At 42.2% G+C, this 18,678-nt stretch overlaps 1 protein-coding gene across 4 annotated transcripts in view; it reads right to left on the bottom strand.

The window, feature by feature from the left end:
- The window catches only part of BMPER (BMP binding endothelial regulator), a 373,674-nt gene that overhangs the window by 250,902 nt on the left and 104,094 nt on the right, over nucleotides 1-18,678 (bottom strand). For 2 of the 4 annotated variants that reach the window (XM_061197903.1, XM_061197904.1), the window contains exons 1-2: nucleotides 2,066-2,655; nucleotides 928-1,013 (exon numbers count right to left, since the gene is read on the bottom strand). In XM_061197903.1, coding sequence (XP_061053886.1) covers nucleotides 928-1,013; nucleotides 2,066-2,198 — 219 coding nt within the window. In that variant the 5' untranslated portion in view covers nucleotides 2,199-2,655. Of the gene's footprint in view, nucleotides 1-927; nucleotides 1,014-2,065; nucleotides 2,656-18,678 lie in introns of those variants that run through there. The other 2 variants (XM_061197905.1, XM_061197906.1) reach the window with 2 other exon arrangements.

Here is an 18,678-nt window from a genome sequence, read left to right as displayed (position 1 = left end):
ACAGAGAAGAATCCCTTCTCTGGTTCCATGCAGCATGTTGATCTGATAACAAGCAGTCATCTATCACTTGGGGGCTTTGCATTTGACTGCCTTAATGTATTTCCAACAGGGTTTTGTGATGTGTAGTTTTTAATCAAGGTTTGCCAAAACTGATTGGCATGTAAAACACTTTTAAGCAAAAATGTTGTTCTTTGTTAAGTCTCTATTTCAGCTCAGAAATTCTTATTCGTATAACTTAATCTCCCCCGTGTGGTTACTTATTAGACCTTATCATTAACTATTAAGTTAAAATAAATTGAAACAAAAATTTTTTTTAATCTACTAGCCACTGCCAGTGTTAACTAAGCAGCTGAAAGCCAAGTGTCATCATCTAAGGATAGAATATCCTTTCTGACTCATGCTTCCAAATCAGAACTACAAAGACTGTTTTTGAGAGCTTAGGATATAAGAGAGGCAAAGAAATCCAAGATTACATCTTGTCCTCATGTTTGTGCTTTGTGACTCTCACCTCTTTTTCCCCTTGTCATATACCTTATCCCAGACCTTTATACCTAAATGTTATCATTTTCACACTGAGCTCAGACAACAGAATCATGGCAGAAAGTTTGGTGGCACCTATGATTTGGTGGCAATAGCCATTCCCGGGAACAGAAGGGCAAATGGTAATTATCACTGAGACGATGCCATACCAAGTCCACCTTAAGTTTACTTCTGTAAACTGATGTCAAAGATAAGAATTCCAAGACTGATGAAATGGAAACTGCAAAAGTCCATAATACTCAGAAATTCAACTGAATTCAATTCACCAGCTATCTGAAGTTTTGTAATGACCAAAACCAGTTTTTAAGATTTGGTCATATTACATTTAATGGATTCACCTTATCAGAGGGAGCAATTGACTTCACATTACCTGATCTCCATACTCACCATGCAGACACACATTATACAAGGGTTGTCCGTGATAAATGGAATCTGGAGAACTTCACCTTCATTTTCACATTTTGCAACAGAACCTGAAGGGGAAAATAAGTTATTTAAATTTAGCTTAGTGCCATTGTTACAAAAATAGAATTTTTACATTAATGCTTTTTGAAACAACTATACCCAAATTTCAGAAATTCCTAATGAGTTTTAAATTCTCAAACTCACCCAAAAGAAGTCCCCCCGAAGAAAATCTATTTTAAATAGTTTTATTAGAACAGGTTTGTTTTGTTTTTTTTAAAGGCCATGCTATATAAATAGATTTTCTGCTTTCGATGGTTTAAGCACAATTCCAAGTATTTCACTGGATCCTTAATAATACCCCTCCTTCATGAAGGCATTTCAAGTAAACACACACTCCCACATGCAAAAAAAATTCAAATTGGCCATTAAGGCAGATTTTAAATTTGAACAGAATTCAGGACAGTGTCAATGAACAGGCCTTTATATGAATCCGCCTCATATTGTCTTGAGCTGAAATCACTTTTTGAAACACAATCTTCTTTCCTCTTTCAGAAATTGCCTCAATATTTTCTTTTTTGCACCAGGTGTCACTAAAGTATGTCCTTCAGAATAGCAGCTGAGGTCTTCACCTGCCTGAAAGCATATAATTATTATATCCTGCTGTTATTACCCTTTTAAAATATGATAGTTTCTTTAAATTCAAGGTGCTTTAAAAAGCACTCCCTGTACAGAAGCTATACTGGAACCCTGTAGAGTGAGAAAGGCCGATGGGTGGAAAACGGTTAAATTTTTTTCTTTAATTGTATACGGGAGAAAAGATCAAAATAAAGATTGAAGAAAACTAAAAATAAATAAAGGAACTTCTCAAATTCAAATAGAAGAATCTCCGTTATCACTACAGTATTGATGTCAACAGCCTCCTCGCCGTCCACCCCTTAATCTACTCACTGCCTTCCCACCCCTTAGCCCCGCGGGCTTCGCTTCTTGCCCACCGCCAGCGAGGGGCAGGCTCCTAGGTGCTCGCTCCCCGCCCTCCCGTCCCCGAGGCCAGCCAGCGCTTCCTCTCCCAGGTACCAAGCCAGCGTCCGGGAGGGTCGGTCCCTCCCGCCCCCTCCCCTACCTGTCAAGAAGGAGGAAGCCAGAGACATGGGGACCCCCGAGCAATTGAGCAGCAGCAAGACGCAGCAGGTAATCCCGGGCGAGCGCCGGCAGGGACGCTCAGCCAGAGCCCTGACGCCGGAGAACCAGAGCATCGTCACCTGGAGGGAATCCCGGGCGACTGCAGGTCCCGCGCCGCCGCCTATGCTCCACTACCGCCGCTCGCAGTCAAAAAGGGCTCTCAGCCGGCGAGTCGGGAGACAGTCCGCTAAGGAGGGAGGCGGGCGCCCGGGAGCCTGGGGCGGGGGGGTGGGGGGGGCTGGAGGGGGAGGCGGGAGAGCGAGGCGAGGGGTGAGGGGCGCCCAGGGAGGAGGGGTCCTGCGGCCAGGCTCCTCCAATGCGGCTTTTTTTTTTCAAGGAGTTGCTCTCAGCGGTTTAGTCGTCGGCTCCTCCATACTAGAGAGGGGGCCGGGAGGAGGGGGTATCGGAGCAGCCGGAGATAGGCAGAGAGGAGTGGCTGCGCTTCCCGCTGCGCACCGCTGCACAGCCGCCGCCGCCGCCGCCCGGGCTGCAGCGACTGCCCGGGGGCGCGCCGCTGCCGCGGCGTCCTCCACTCCTGCCCTCCCACCTCCTGACGGCCCCTCAGGCTCTCAGCCCGGCCCGCGCGCACGCTCGCTCCGGCGCCGGAGACCCGGGCGCCCCGGGCGCCTCTGGGAACCCGCTGGGGGCGCCCGGGCGCAGGGGGGATTGCAGAAGCCCAGCGCCGGGCGCTTGTCTTCGCCAGGCGTCCAGCCCGCTCCCCAGCCCCTCGAGGGAGGCCACTTGCCCCGGGGCACGGAGCGGAGCGGGGCAGGCGTGTCTCCACCGCCCGGAGCGCGCAGCGCCTCCTCCCTTTCCCGGGGGAACCCTCCCCTAGCCGGGAATGCCGCGCCACCCCCGCTCACACCCGGGTGCTCCAACCCTGGGAGGGAGCAGAATATGGGACGCAGGGCGCCTCACCACCCCTGCTCGTTCCCAGACGCCCCAGCTTTGGGATGGAGCGACACGGGGCGCCGGGGCGGGGGCGGAGGCCGCGCGACTTTTCACTCCCTGCTTTGCTTCTGTCTGCTGGGGGCGAGACAGCGGACTCCCGCGCTGAGCGGACAGAGGGGCGAGGGGCCTTCCAGATCAGTGTTCTGTGCTTATGTGTCTGCCAGTCGTGACACTAGGGAAGACAGAAGCTGAAACTACACGCAAGGTCGATTAATAAACGCACAGAGGCGAACGCTTTTCGCCCTTAAAAAAAGAGAACAGTCGCTCCATGACTCCTCCCATCCAACCCCGGGCGGACCGGGGCGGGGAGGTGCTGTTTGACTAATCATTCACTGACCCGAGAAAGAGGGAGGGACCGGCGCGGCGGCTAATCTCCAGCAGGAATAGCCACCCCGCGGCCTCTGCAGCCGCAGCCCTGGGCCTCCAGGAGTCCGACCCTACGTACGGCCCGCGGATCCCCCCGGCCGGATCGCGGCCTCCTGCTCAGGCCGTGGCACCCTTTGCTCAAAGTGGGGGATGCAGTGGAGGAGAGAAGAATTTTTGTAACCAAATGGGAATTAGGGGACGCTTGGCAAGTGTTGGGACCTGATGATCAGCTGTCCTCGGAGCTCGCCTTGGGTCTCCGGCTTCCTCTTCCCACGAATGGAAACGGGGCCCCCTCACGTCCATTCCTCCTGGCGGGTCGGCCTGGGTGGATCTAAACGGCAGTCGCGGACTAGCCAAGCACGTTTCTCAGCGGGACGCACCTAACAATTTCCCGGCGCAGAGTGGGTTGTCGGTAGTCGCAGAAAATAAACTATACCTTTGCAAATATATTAGTCAGTTTGCGGACACATTTAGTACAGTTTCCTCTTAAGCCCTCCCCTCTTTGGGGGGGCGGGGGCTGTTTATTTGTTTTTATTTTTTCGAGTAGTTGGAGCCTTCACTTAGAGCTGCAATGCCCACATTCCGGCACGCCAAGGAGCCAATAGGAGAGCATTGCTCTGACAAGGGAAAAGTAAGAGAGGGGAAAGCTGTCATTAGGTTAGCACGCTCCATTTCCCTCTCAAAACAGATTTTTAGTGTAAAACTTAAATTAAAAGAGAAGAAAGATGATGTGTGGTTGCTTTTTTTCCCTCCAAATAACCACCACGGCCAGGCAGCTCCTTGAAAATCAGTGTTTAATGTATTTACTAACGATAAAGAGAACATGCAAAAAAAGAAATCTCTAAACCTAGCCTTACCTCCCAATCCATTTTTTATCAAAAAAATAAAATAAAAACGTTTATGACTACAGAGAAGTACAGTCAGTTGAAACCACTACCTAAAAAAGATTCTCTCTGCATGAGGCTTTTAGATAAAGATGATAATGGTGACTTAATTAAGGAAAACGGAATAATGGGTAGGCTGGGAGACCTTTCATTGCCCTAGACTTCAGCAGTAGACCTGGATAAACTCACATTAGAGAATTGCAGGCTATTTGAAGAGTACACATTAGTTACTCAGATGTGCCTTCCCTGACATCAGCCATACGTGCTCAAGGGTTTGCATGACAAAAGTCTTTATGATGGAATCTGTGTGTGTGTGGCATTTCTCAAACTAGGGACCTGGTGCTTTGGGGTGCACTGGAACTTGCCTTATAGGTATAAATCCAAAAACCACCCGGAAAACATTTTCGTCTGCCTGGAAGTTTACCAATGGGAAAGATGCACAGAAGCCTTTGGCAAACCTGTCCCTTCTTCCTGTCTGTTCTAATCAGCTGCCACCAGTGATTTCCCCTGCTGCTTTCTTGGCAAATGGGCCCTACTTCTGGAAGAGCATCTTTCTCCCCAAAGGGCTTATCAGCCCTCCACTGCTGCTGCCACCACCCCTTCAAATGACAGTCTATCAGCTGCCAGTTGGCCTCTGTCTACACAAACCTGAGATATTCTAGGGTCAAAAAAAGAAAGAAAAGCAGGCATGCACTGAAAAGCATACAGCTTCTGCCTTCACTTGTTTAAAGTAAAGGGTGGTACCATCCAAATCCCCAAATGCTCTTGACTGAAATCAGAAGGAGAACAGATATGTGTTTGGCTCTGTTTATGACATTTTTCAATGTAATGGAGGTAATGTGTCCCAAAGATCATTATTTAACTACAGTTATCTCATGCTCTTCAAAATAAAATATATAACCTAATCAGACCAAAAGAGAACGAGGCCTGTGGTAGGAGAATTCTCTTCATCTCTTGGCAAAACTATGATGCTGAATTTACACTGAAAAATCCAACTAAATATACCACTTAGTAATGTGGATTCAAAGTTACTTCAAGAGAAATTACAGCAGCCCAGCTTCCTAAAAATAGAAATAAATAGACCCTTCAAAAAGGCAGCAGGGGAAAGGAATTGTGATACCAACCACTAGGGAGGGCCGAAAGTATTCCATAAATGTGTGAGGGTTTTGCTTTATGAAAGACACGAGGCATTTCAGACTTGATGAGGATAAGGGATGGTGCTACCTAGGAGCTTGCAGTCTAGTAAGGGAGATAAAGCATGTTTATAAATGAATGCAGTACAAGGTAGGAAATGAATGTAAGAGGAGGAGATAACATGCCCTGTCATGGAAGTTTAAAGAAAGAAGAGACTTAGCTTCATGGAGGAGGTGGCAAAGGAGCTGAGATTTGAAAAGCAGGGGAGGCTTTAGTAGAAAGAAGGACAATCCAGGAGCAGCAGAGAGTAACAGCAGGGAGACGCATGATTTACAAAGAGAATGGGGAGCAGTCATTTAATTGGCTCTATCTGTCAGCTGAGCAGAGCTGTGGGAAGGCTTGATAATGAGGGATGTATAGGCAGCACTTGAAGGATCCACCTCAGATTAGCAACAGGGTATTTACCATGGAGTAAGTGCCTACCTCTTAGAAACAACCAGACTATATTTCTTTAGACTGGAAAGTATTTCTGCAGGTGCATTCAGCAATCTGTGCATTTATTCATTATTAATCATGATACTGGAGAGCACCATTTCCACCTCCATCTGTTCAAAAGGGTTTGGGTGATGGAATGAGTAATACATCATGAATCAGTTTCTCAACCTCTTTAGCAATGGCTGTATGATTCTTCTGGGGATGAAAGTAGAAATGGTGCTTTGACATTTTTTTTTAAAACACTGGAGATCTTAGAGATCATATAAACCAACTCCCTGCCCTTTCCCTTTGAGAATGAGAATTCTGAAGACTGACAGGGAAATGACTTGCCTAGGGTCACACAGCTAGTTAATGGCATAGCCCATTTAAACAGAGTTCCTCTGACTCTCTGATCATAATGCTTTCCACTACAACTGTTCTGCCTTATTGAGTCTTAAGAATATAGGAAAGGACCACTAGATGCTTTAGATATGATACAAATTAAAGTTACAGAGTTAGCGCAATTGGTACTGAAATATCTATTGAACTGAACTGGCACCAATGACACAAGTTGTAAGACCAAGAAAAACAGACCACAACTTCGCTCACCAGTTGAACAGTGACTTTACTCTTAGGTCACTAGGCTAAAACATTAAAGAACTGCACTCTCTTCTGGGTTTTGCTAGTGGTTTGCTCAGTTTCTGGTCCTTCAGACAGGAGAGGGTACCATTGAGGCTGATGAGAAGTCCTCTAGATTCTGCCAGAGGGCTGTAAATAATGTCATTCCAAAAAGTCAGAGGCTCTGAAATTACTTTTTTTGTGAAGGTGAAGAGACTGGAGACAATGACAAAAGCATCATTTTAGTGATATTGGTCTATTTTATTTAAATGATCTTTATTAAAATTGAATTATTTTCATTAAGTGATCTTTTTCTCACTTAATCATTTTCTCTACTGTTTGTAGCCTTAAGGGTCTTTTCATACGACTGTACTCACTGAGGAGTTTATTCATTTTTAAAGCAGGGCATTTTGATAAAGACGATGGGATCAAGGCATTTTTAGACACAGTTGCACTGAAATAACAAAATCACTGTTTTTTTAAATTTTGAATTAATATTGTAATAAATAAACTCCCCTTCACTCCTTCCCTGACCCTCACTCACCTTTGGCCTCACCCCAATCCCTGCCTCAAGGATGGTGGTTCATCATGAGTAATGAAGTGAGTTTTGCCTGTTTTACAAAGTACTTGTTCATTTAAATGTCCATGAGCCAAAACAACCACATTGGAGTGTCACAGATTCTCCAGTTCTACAATTAAAACAAAAGCAACTATTCTTCAAAGATTTTTAAAATTTTCATCAACATCTAAAATGCTTAATAAAGAAATCATTTTGATATTGGAAGTTATAAAAATCAGATACAAATTTGACTCCACTAGGTAGGCACCAATGTTTGCTCATTAATAGAGTATGATCTTTGAGGAAGGGTCCTCATCTCTACATTCCATCTGGGAAGTAACTCCCCAAAACAACTTTGCCTAATCACCAGCTTCATTGGCACCAAAGCTGTAACCCTGTCTATCTGAAGTAGGGGATAGTTGAGGGAATCTCAGCACAAGCCCAAGACACCAGAATATAAAGCCAATGCCTTATGCCTATTGTTCTAGGTTTTACGAGCTCTCCTACAAGACTTTAAATCAAGTTTGGAGTAAGTATCAACAGAGCTGAGAAAATCACCATTGCCTCAGAACTATTATTAGAGATTATCTATAGACTCAGAGAGAAACAGTTCAACATTACCTACCTAAGGATGTATATTCCAAGATGCTAGTTAACATGTATGGAGACTCTGGCAGAGAATCCTGGCTGTCCCCCAACATCCATTCTTTCTCAGTATTGAGTCCCTAATTTGTGCAGTGTGTATGGCTTATTGGCAATAAACACCACTTTTCTCAGCCGTGAGTGATCCCATGACTAACTTCCAGCCAACAGAGTAGAAATGGAAAGTATCTTTAAAGAAGGGACATTCACTTCCTTCTTCCCTTCCTCCTTTCTGGAAGGAAGAAACAGAAATAACGCTGGAATAGAAGCAGAAATAATGCTGCTAGAGCTCCAGCAACCCCCTTGTCCCATGTAAAGACCTCAGGAAAAAAACTTTAGGGACATGGCAGAGCAAGAAGAGAGAAGTTTAGACTCTGTTACCATGAAATGCAGTATGAGCCCTGGGCTGACTACCTCTGACTTTCAGCACCCGTCTTGTTTCAGCCCTTGTTGGTGTTTTCTTTCCCTTGTTATTTTCAACTAAATATAAAATCTTCTGAAATAATTAGCCTCAAAGACAAAGTGCCCAATAAAAACTAAATATATTAATTAATTAATTTATTTATTAAACACTTTCTGAGAGAATGAACAAATCTAGGATTTCAATCACCTGTGTAGTCCCTGTTTACATGTGCCTTATCAGTTTTAGGAAATTTAGAGGCACTTATACTATTCTTTCTTTGAAAAAACAATCTTTAAATATTTGTACATCCATGTTCATAGTTGTATTAGTCACAATAGCCAAAAGACAGAAGCATCTCAATTGTTCATCAGCAGATAAATGGATAAGCAAAATGTGGTATATACATACAATGGAATATTATTCAGCCTTGAAAAGGAAGGAAATGCTGACACAGGCTACAAAATAGACAAAGCTTGAGGACATTATGCTAAGTGAAATAAGCCAATTACAAAAAGACAAATACTATACAGTTCCACTTATTTGAGGTCCCTAGAGTAGTCAAATTTATAGAGACAGGAAGTAGAATGGTGGTTACTAAGGGCTGGGGGAAGGGGGGATGGAGAGCTATTGTCTAATGGGTATAGAGTTTTAGTTTTGCAAGATGAAAAACATTCTGGAAATTGGTTATACAACAATGTGAATGTACTTTACACTACTGAACTGTAAACTTAAAAATGGTTAAGATGGTAAATTTTATGTAATATGTATATTACCACAATTTAAAATTTTTAAATAATTTTTTAAAAATAACTTTTATATTTTCTTCATCATTACCAAATTAACATAATTGTTGGCCGGAAAAGTAAGAAATACAGATCAGCAAAGAAAGAAAATGTGGCACTCTTTGATAAACTTATTATAGAGCCTGGCTCTGTGCTAAGCTGTTTATATGGATTACCTCATTCATTTCACCCAACAAGCTTCTGAGGCCGATACAATCGTTATTAGCCCCATTTTATATCTGAGTAAAATTAAGCACAAAAATTAAGTAAATTGTTCAAGGTCACACAATGGGGAGTTGGTTGAGCTAGAATCAAAATCCAGGTTGCCTGACTCTGGAACTTATGCTCTTATTGGTTAAGCTATTGTGAATGTTTTTGTCACTAATTATTCTTTAGCAGCATCATTTTTAATGATTATAGAATAATCCATTGTATAAAGGTACCATAATCTTCCTCAATAATCTCCCATCTAGAATCTTAAAAGCATTACGCTAGTGGAAGAAGCCGGTTTATATGATTCCATTTATAGGAATTGTCCAGTGTAGGCAAGTCTATAGAAACAAAAAGTTACCAGGGCTTAGGGTCTTGGGAGGAAATGAAAAATGACTGCTAAGGGGTACAGGGTTTCTTTTAGGGGTGATGAAAATGTTCTAAAATTGCTTGTGGTAATGGTTGCGTAACTCCATGAATAAATCAGATAGTATTGAATTGTAAAAATAATAATAATAATAATAATCTCCCATCTAAGTTGTTCCTGTTTTTACTACTCTAAGAGATGCTTCAGTGAACATCCTTTTACTCTTCATCTTTATTTCCTCGAGGATAAATTCATTAATTGGCAGACCAAAGGTATGTGCATTAAGGCTTTTGAATCATAATGTTATACATTCTTAATCAAAGATTATTTTCCCCCTTGGTCTTAAAATTTTTATATGCTAGCCTGAAATCCTTGCTTAAAAAGAAAGCCAGTCATTAGGAGCTCTAAGCTAGTTCTCAGAGTGATCTTAATAGATGTTTGTAGATGCAGGAGATATACAATTAATTTAAGCCTTGTTAAAAATAAAACACATTCCATTGACTTTCTAGACTTCATTGATTGTGTGGAGTAAATATTTATTTAGGGAATTCTTAAAACAAACAATGGCGACTTATTTGACCGTTATCTGCTTCACGCATAATATCAAGTGTCTGTGAGCTGGAAGATAATAATCAGTTTCGCCCCCAGTCTCTCCCTCAATCTCTTCCTATAAGCAGTTTCTTTCAACTTGAATTCTCAGTAGCTTTTCTTTCCCCAAGCCATACTTTCCAGTACTTCCCATCAGAAAGACAGTAATCATATTAATGAATAACCTCAGCATCTCTCAGAAGGCAGCTAAATTAAAAATTCAAGTGCCCAAGATTTAAACTATCCCATCAACTCTAGCTTAATTTATAGTAGTTTGCTACCAATGAGATTAGTTAGTGGTCATTACAGAATGAACAAAACTAATTTCACTAATGTGGGTAGCATTCAAAGGGAATCCTTTGAAACTAATCCAATCACTTAATATGTAGTCCTAGTTCTGCCGCTTGACATTCTAATGATTGAGGCAAATTAATTAACTTTGTGAGGCTCGGTTTCCCCCATCTAATAGGAGGGTGAAGTAGCATCACCTCTACCTGCTTGTCAGAGTTGGATATGAAATCATTCCATAAAGTGCTACATAGGAACGTAACTGAAAACTAGATTTTAGATATGAAAGGGCCCTCAGAAAGCATCTAATTCTACTGCCTCAAACAAACATACAAACTCTTCAACTGAAGTTCAAATAAAGTAACTTGTTCCAAGTTGTGATGGACATGAATTTTTTTCCAGAAGAGCAAGCCCCTTCTTTGGGAAATATTCCTCAAAATATATGGTTTTACTAAAGTTTGAAATAATTATAACCCCCCCCCCCACACACACACACACACTTCCAGCGAACAGGAAGATCATGAGGCCAAAAGGGGGCCAGTTGTAATCTCTATCCCTCTGACCACATTCATTGATCCAGGGTTGAAGATATGACCCCAGTTCTTCTCGTGGATTTTTCAAACTTAAGCTGCGAGGACAGTACATTTTCCTCTCAGCCTGAAGCCTGCCACACGGTTGCGCTGAACAGAAGTTGGCCAACATAGATATTTCTGGTAATAATAATTCTACATAGTTAATATACCAATATCTGGGTACAACAGCATCTGCTAATAAGCAACACCTCAACCTAAAGAACTGAAACTAAAAGTAGAAAATTTGGGGCTTAAGAGTAGGAACTGCAAAGGAGGAAAGAGATACTAGCCTTGCTGAAGCCCTGAGATCACGGTAAGTAGATAGCAGCAGCCAGCTTCCCACTCTGGAGCCCACCCTTATCTTCATAATCCATGTCAGTCTTTGCTATGCAAACCCAGCAATCAATCTTAAGGCAGTAAATGCACATTTTTTGAAAAACTACAATGTGCAAAACAGATACTTTGTTCCCATTGAAGTTACCATACTTTCTTTCATTTTCTTCCTATTAAAGTTGCCATAATTTCCACTATTCTAATTTGAGACATTCTGTTCTCTAAGATATATAAGGCCGCCATTTACATTTATGTATTTTATTTGTGTAAATAGGAAGGCATGGGGGAGAACTCAACACCTTTCTTGCATAATTTTTTGAGTTAATAGGCTATTTATTTTTTTATTATTTTTTAATATCTTTTTCTTGTATATTTTAATTGATGTTGGGAAAAAAATATCAATTCCAAACAGAAGATCTAGTTCCATTGCAGTTTTCATCCCCAGTGAGGTGTATGATGGAAATAATTACTGGGCATTAGCTATTGTTATAATAACAGATGCCATTCAATGGACCCTAGACAAAACAAACAAGTAAATGACTGTCTATTTATGGGTCACTTTATTCTTTACTGCTATGAATAGCTTGTCCTTTGAGCATCATCATAGGTGTTTGCTCTGTATCACATGTGAATGTGTTACTTTTTGCCCTTCAACATCTGGAGACTCATACACGTAAGCATAAATGGACCCCCAAATCTGAGGGATATTAGAAGGTGCTTCCTGGTTTTTAAGTGGGTCAGTGGGTCTACTGCTCTATACTTCCATGCAGTCAATTCCCTAGATGGCAAAAGAGTCAGACTGAAAAACCAAAAAGAGCAGAAAGTTTAATTTTGACAAGTTTTTCTTATGTTGGTATCATCATTACTCTCCCTTAAAGTTTGGAAAATAATTCTCATGGTGCGTAAATTACCCTTTGATTGAAGGTGAAATTCCTTTAGGTCGCAGAGTTTCTAAAGACAAACACTTTATAATCCAGCCGGGGTAAAGGAATAGAATATTCGGGTAAATTCATTGTTCTAGTTGATAAAGTATTTTAGATGGGACATAGATTATAGTTTACTGACTCTCAACGTATTAGGAGACAATAAAGTATAAGTAATACACAAACAAGTAAAATTTTATCTTGGCGATTCAGAAGAACTTCAAGATCTTCAAACCCCTTGAAACTCAAAGTGCGCTTGCCAGTAGCTACCTCATCACCTGGGAGCTGGTTAGAGATGCAGAATCTCAGAACCCATCCCAGATTCACTGAATCAGAATATGCATTTCAGCAAGGTCCCCAGGTGAATGGTATGTACATTGAAGCTTGAGAAGCACTGTTAGTACCGCAGGAAGGCCAATTTAAACATGACCTTTGTAGTATAAATGTAGCATAAATGTGCCCAAATGTTGATTAATTAATACAGAGTTTGAGCTGGCAAAAGCAAGACAGACATTTTGTTTTGTAGTTTAGTCTACAACATTAATGCACTCAGATTGGCTTGGATTAATAGAAATAATTTACAAATGGACCAAGATTTGGGCCGTGGTAATAAAGTCCCTACTCCCTTATATAAGTGAAAAATTTCTGCTATAGCATCTTCATTTGAGAAGTTCAGATTTTCAAAGCTCAGGGTAAGCATCATTTGCCACGCGCAAACAGAAGCTCTTTGTGACTGGTCAACTCAGTTGTGTGCACTTTTATACTTGGGAAAGGTGGGACAATAATTTGTCAGGTAGTGCGTTATGACATATATGGACTTTGGAATGGGAGTGGCACGGGTTCGAAACAATTGTGTATTGGGTTATTCAATCTACCTTGAAACGGGCATAAAGCTACTGATGCTATCTGTTATGTGGATTAAATGCAATTTCATGTGCCAAGCCCCTAACTCAGCGTCTGGCACTTGGTTCTACATCAATGTGACATTTCTACATTTCTATGTGTGGAGCTCTCTCTGATTTTATTTTTTCATTCCCTCCCCCTTTTTGGAAATAATGTTTATAAATGTCTCCCAGACTTTTGTGTCTAGGGCTAGAAGCATTAAAACCTGTAAGAGAGGGAAGCTAATGATGGCTAGCGAGGAGGTTACCCATCCAGCGCCGAGCCAGCGCCCCCGCCGCCCAGGAGCAGTGAGGGCTGCGCGCTTTGCCTCAAAGGCCCTGTAGGTGGCAGCACTGAGGCTACCGGCGAGAGCAGCTCTGGACGCTGCAACTGAAGTGCCCGCCGCGACCCCGACAGAGGGTAAGGCCCTGTCATCTGCCCAAAAGTGCAAAGAGTTTGCTCCCACGCATGCAGAAACTGTTCTTTCCAGTACCTGTCAAAATTTCCTTTTCCCTTCCCTTCCAGCCAAACTTCGCACGCGTTTACATTTGTAAGGCTTCTCTTTTAGGAGGAGTCTGAAAAACTCAGAAAACTGGCCTTCCAGTATCTATCTGACCAATTCCTTTTGATTCACATCCAGATGTTTTCCAGTGGTCTTTTGAGAATTGCTTCTTCCTCCTCCTGGCCACTCCAGCCCCATCCCTGCCCAGTTTTTGGCAAGTCATAATGCTTGTAAACCACGTATAGGAAATGCTTTGCACAATTCTAAGCACGTTAAGTACCTTTCTTCATCTTTAAAACCAGTCCATGAAGCAGGTTGTATTGTCCATAACATGCTCAAAGTCAGACTGTAAACCAGAGTTCAGGCCCAGGCAGCCTGGTGAGTTGCTGTTTTTAACACCATGTTGAGCTGCCTTTTGAGGGAAGATTGTAAAAGAAATTTTCAAAGCCATCAGATAATTGCCTGCAAATTGAAGAGATCTCAGGAAGGAAGGAAGTCTCTGCTATTGGAGAGTTCCCCACATATAGATAATAACTCTTCTGGCCCACAAATAAGCAAGCTAATGGGCTCAGTAATGGCCTAATTTAGGCTTTCACCAAGGCAGTAGAAAGATGAGAGAGGTCAGGTCTGGCAACAAAACAGGGAGTCCCATTCAGAAATGCATGTTGAAAGAGAAGAAGAGTTTCCTGTCTCAGGTCTTGAGAAAAGCCACACCCAGTTCATTTAATGTCAAGTCCTCACCTTTAGGGTTGGCTTTGTGTCACTTCTCATGACACTGCTTTCCCCAGGGAGATCTAAACCAGAGGTGTAGTGGAGTTAAGTACTTTCTTCTGTGGTCTTTGGAATCCAACAGACCTGGATTCGAATTTTCTTTCTGTACTTACTTGAGGATTTCAAGTTAATCAATGGTAAACCCCATTTCCTTGCCTGAAAGATGGATCTCTTGGTAACACCTGCCTCAGAGTGACACGAGATATTCCAGGCAGAGCTGTTTGCACAGTGCCCTGCACTCAGTAAGAGCTTCACCTGGGTTTTCACAGTAACACTCCCAAATGTTTCCATTTCCAGCTTCTATCTAGTCCAATCAGAGAGACTCCACTCCCCTACCTCCTACTAGATTCATCGCTCTGAATTGAGCAACATGTCATTCTTTTGCTCACCAACCTTCACTAGCTCCCATGGCTTAGGAAAGAACATTTAAATTCTTTCCACTGACCATGGATTTGCTGCACATCCCTCTCCGGCTGCCTGTGCTACTAGTGTCCTTCTCACACCCTGGGCTTCAGCTGAGCTGAAACGCGAGCTGCACCCCACACCTGCCCCCATGATTTTCTGCTTCTCTCACTTTTGCTGTTTCCTCTGCCTAGTCCTGGGCTGTCTAGTACCGTAGCCACTGGCCATATGTGCCTGTTTACGTTAATTAAAATTAAATTTAAAATTCTCCCCTCAGTCACACCAGCCACAATCCAAGTGCTCAGGAGCCACCTGTTTTAGACAGCACAGATTAGAGCACATTTCCATCACTGCAGAAAGTTTAATGAGACGGAGCTGGCCTAGAGGGTTTGTCCAAATCCTAACCATCCTTAGGGACCAGCCCAAATGTCACTGACGCCACAAAGCCACTTCTGTGCCTCCCCAGCTGCAAGTTATCTTTCCCAAAGCAACAGAGACCCCACTAGCCATGACTCACCCAGCCGCCTGGTCACTACTGAGACACCCAATGTCCCAGGCCACATGTCACTTCAAGTAAAGCAGCTCTTTGGTTTCTGAGCCATGTGTGGTAGATGGGGAGGCATGGAGGCTGGAAGCTCCAGGGGGCAAGAAATTTAATCTTATTGGTCTTAAGGAGTTTGGCTCCCAGTTTTAGGTACATTACAGATATTATCTTATTTGGCCCCCTTCAACTCTATCAAGTAGATAAGATTGTCCCTATGCTACAGATGAGAAAATTTAAACACACCATGGTTAGGTAACTTGTCCAAGATCACATACCAGGAAGTTATCAAACCAAATGCAGAATCCAGAGTTTGTGACTCAACACTGGGGCTTGTTCCATACACAAGGTGCCTGCCCTCAAGCCTTCATTGCTTTCAGGCTAAATTGAGTGATTTCAGGCAGACTTGGAGGAGGGGGATGAGGAGGGGTGGATATCCCTGAACAAAGGACAGAGTATTGTGAGTAGAACTGCCTTTCATTCATATAAATGTGTTACCTCATTGTCATCTGATTTTCTTACCTCTCTAAGGTCCCAGGAAAGAAAGAATAAGTCATATTCTGAGTGTGAGTGTGTGTGTGTGTGTGTGGTCTTAGCACAGGTATACAGGGTACAGGAAAAGAAGTTAGGGGGTATGGAATATAGTGAAAAGACAAAATAAAAACCTTTCAATATCTCTTCATTGATGTCTGAAACCATTTTGCAGTATTAGATCAAACCATAGGAAATTGCTATATTGATAAGCAAAAATGGTTGAATATTGGCAGTTTCCTATGATTCAACTGAATAATCTTTATAATTATCAATTATTTTATCAATTTTTCTATCAATTATTTTATCAATTTTATCTATTTTCATCAATTAGAAACATTGGCTATTTAGGGGTCCAGCCTTGAATTTAGCACAATCCAAGTATGAATGCTTTAAAGCCCTTGTCAGACATCTGGGACACAGAAGTGGTACCCTCTGCCTGCAACCCTCACCTGAACTTGTAAACAGGGAAGGCAGGCTACTCTCTGAGTCAACTCTATGGACTCTATGGGCGCCATAAATAATCTGAGTAGAGATATAAAATCCCCTCAACGAGGCTGAGAAGCTGCCCCAGGTAGCTCCTTGGAGAGGGCATTAACATATCTAAGGAAAGAATGTGAAGATCTGAAGGGGAGGAGTGGGGCTCAGAAAAGGAGAATCTCAGCAGGAGTCAGGAATACGGGGACACTGCCGGTCCTGGCTGACTGCCTTGCAGGGATATCTCGCCTGGCTGAGATAGAGGAACCAGGCTAACTGCCATGAAGATAGCACAACTCAGCTTCCTTGCAACTTTCCGTGTGGATTTTTCTTCATGGGAAGGAATTCCTTGCACTCTGCTAGCCATTCCTGGATATACAGCAGTTTCGTTAAGTCTGCACAGAAGCGAGGTGATCCATGCCCCAGTCTCGCATTTCTGGAGCAGGCTGCCTCCTTCTCTAGATAATATCTGAATCAGAATGGCCAAAGTGAAAGTCAGTCCTACTTGTGCGAGAACCTGGTGTAGAACCAGAGAGAAAGTTAGATTCCCAGAATATTTACGTAAAAGGGGAGAAACCTAGGATTCCAAATGTGTTTGGCTGAATTCTTTAGTCTATACCAGAGTCGAGTACCCTGTGACATTTCACTTCCTGTGAAACTGATACCCACAGTTTAATGGGCACATTTAAACAATCACAACACAAGCCAAACTACTTTGAAATGCTAACAGCCCTATCAAATACAAAAATGGAAGTGAAGAAAAGTTTACCCTTGTAAATATGAGTAGTCACGTGTCCTCCTGTACAAATGGTTTACTTCTGACCCACAAAAAACAATTCACTTTACGATTTAAGTGTATGCAGAAATTTTTAAATAGTGTATGATATTTATTTTAGTTATCTTTAAGGAAAGCCTTTGAAGTCTTATAAGAAAGATCTCCATAGGTTCAAATTCATTTGTTTAGTGATAAATTGTCCTTGAAATGTTGAACTAATGTTTCTGCTCATTTCATTTAATATTTTTTAACCCTCTGTGGCCAAATCATCTCATCTTTAGAACTTCCTAAAAATCTAGAGACAGCCTTAAGTCACTATTAAAATTTAAGATGTCAAGATGGACCTGTAATGAAAATAGGCAGAAGGTTTCTTTTTTTATGTGAATAAAGCGGTCCAGTAGCTTGCATTTTTTATAATGCCTGACTCCAAAAAAAAAATCAAAATGCAAGAGAATATTTAAAGTCTGGTTAATATTAAAAAATAACCTCTGAACAGTACAGTCTCAGTACAGTCTTCCTTTGAATGATGGAGAAAATAAAGCCCAAGGAAAGGAGCTGATTGGCCAGCAATGCCTTGGTGGATTCTAGCACAGATCACCATCATTAGCTAAAATTACCTGATGGCATCTGGAGACCTGGGGCCCTGCCTCCACCCTGGATTGTGTCTCAGTCCCATTCTCACTTTCTCTTAGGGTTGCCTCTCAGACTGGACCACATTTGCAAACCATTAAACCAGAGGTTGCTGCTGCTGGTCAGACCATGGATAACAATGATGATGGACTAGAAATGACCTTATCTCTTTCAGAAGTAGCAATCCCTGTTTACCTTGCTCTGGGATGCTTCTAGCCTCACCATTTAGCACTGTCTTCAGAGCAAGATCATAACCTATTCAAAGGGTAGGAAGAGTATTTGAAGTATCTTTTAATCTTCCTGATCTAAAACTGAGGCTCTCATATAATCCAGTACAAAACAAAAGTGGATTATTTTGAAGGCTGAATATCAGTGGACTCAGGCAGCATGGATACCCTTAACTATTCCAGCTTCGTGATAATTTAAAGAGATATTAGGTGGGTAAAGTTCACTAAGTAAACAAACCTCCTAAGGTTTGTTTTCCTTGGATGCAAAAAACATATACAGATGTAAGAAATGAGTAGGGCCAGCCTCATGCGGGTGCATCCTGTGCAGTGACACAGAGCTCTCGGTTTAATGCTCTGCTATTTCAGTCTTGAAATTCTTAATAATTTCGAATAAGGGGCCACTCCGCATTTTCATTTTACACCAGGCCCTGCAAATTACATAGCTGGTCCTGAAAAATGAGAGTCCACACTTGATTCTTGGGGGTTTTTTGAATCGGCAATCAGAAGACTTGGGACTTATTATTCCAGCATTCTTTGACTTCAACTAGATTTTTACTTAAGGCTTTTATCATGAGCATATTCTCAAACTAAAGAAGGGCAGCACCGTGACAATGTTTTTAAACAAAACTATTGATGTTGCAGTAAATGCACACAGTCATCTCTGTTAATATAAAATATTAGCCAGCAGCCTAGTAAGTTGTTTCTGTGGTCCATGGTCAATT

Source organism: Eubalaena glacialis, chromosome 8, assembly GCF_028564815.1.
Source record: "Eubalaena glacialis isolate mEubGla1 chromosome 8, mEubGla1.1.hap2.+ XY, whole genome shotgun sequence".
Lineage (NCBI taxonomy): Eukaryota > Metazoa > Chordata > Mammalia > Artiodactyla > Balaenidae > Eubalaena > Eubalaena glacialis.
The sequence above is the reverse complement of the archived record's forward strand: the minus strand, read 5'-3'. Positions and strand labels throughout refer to the sequence as shown.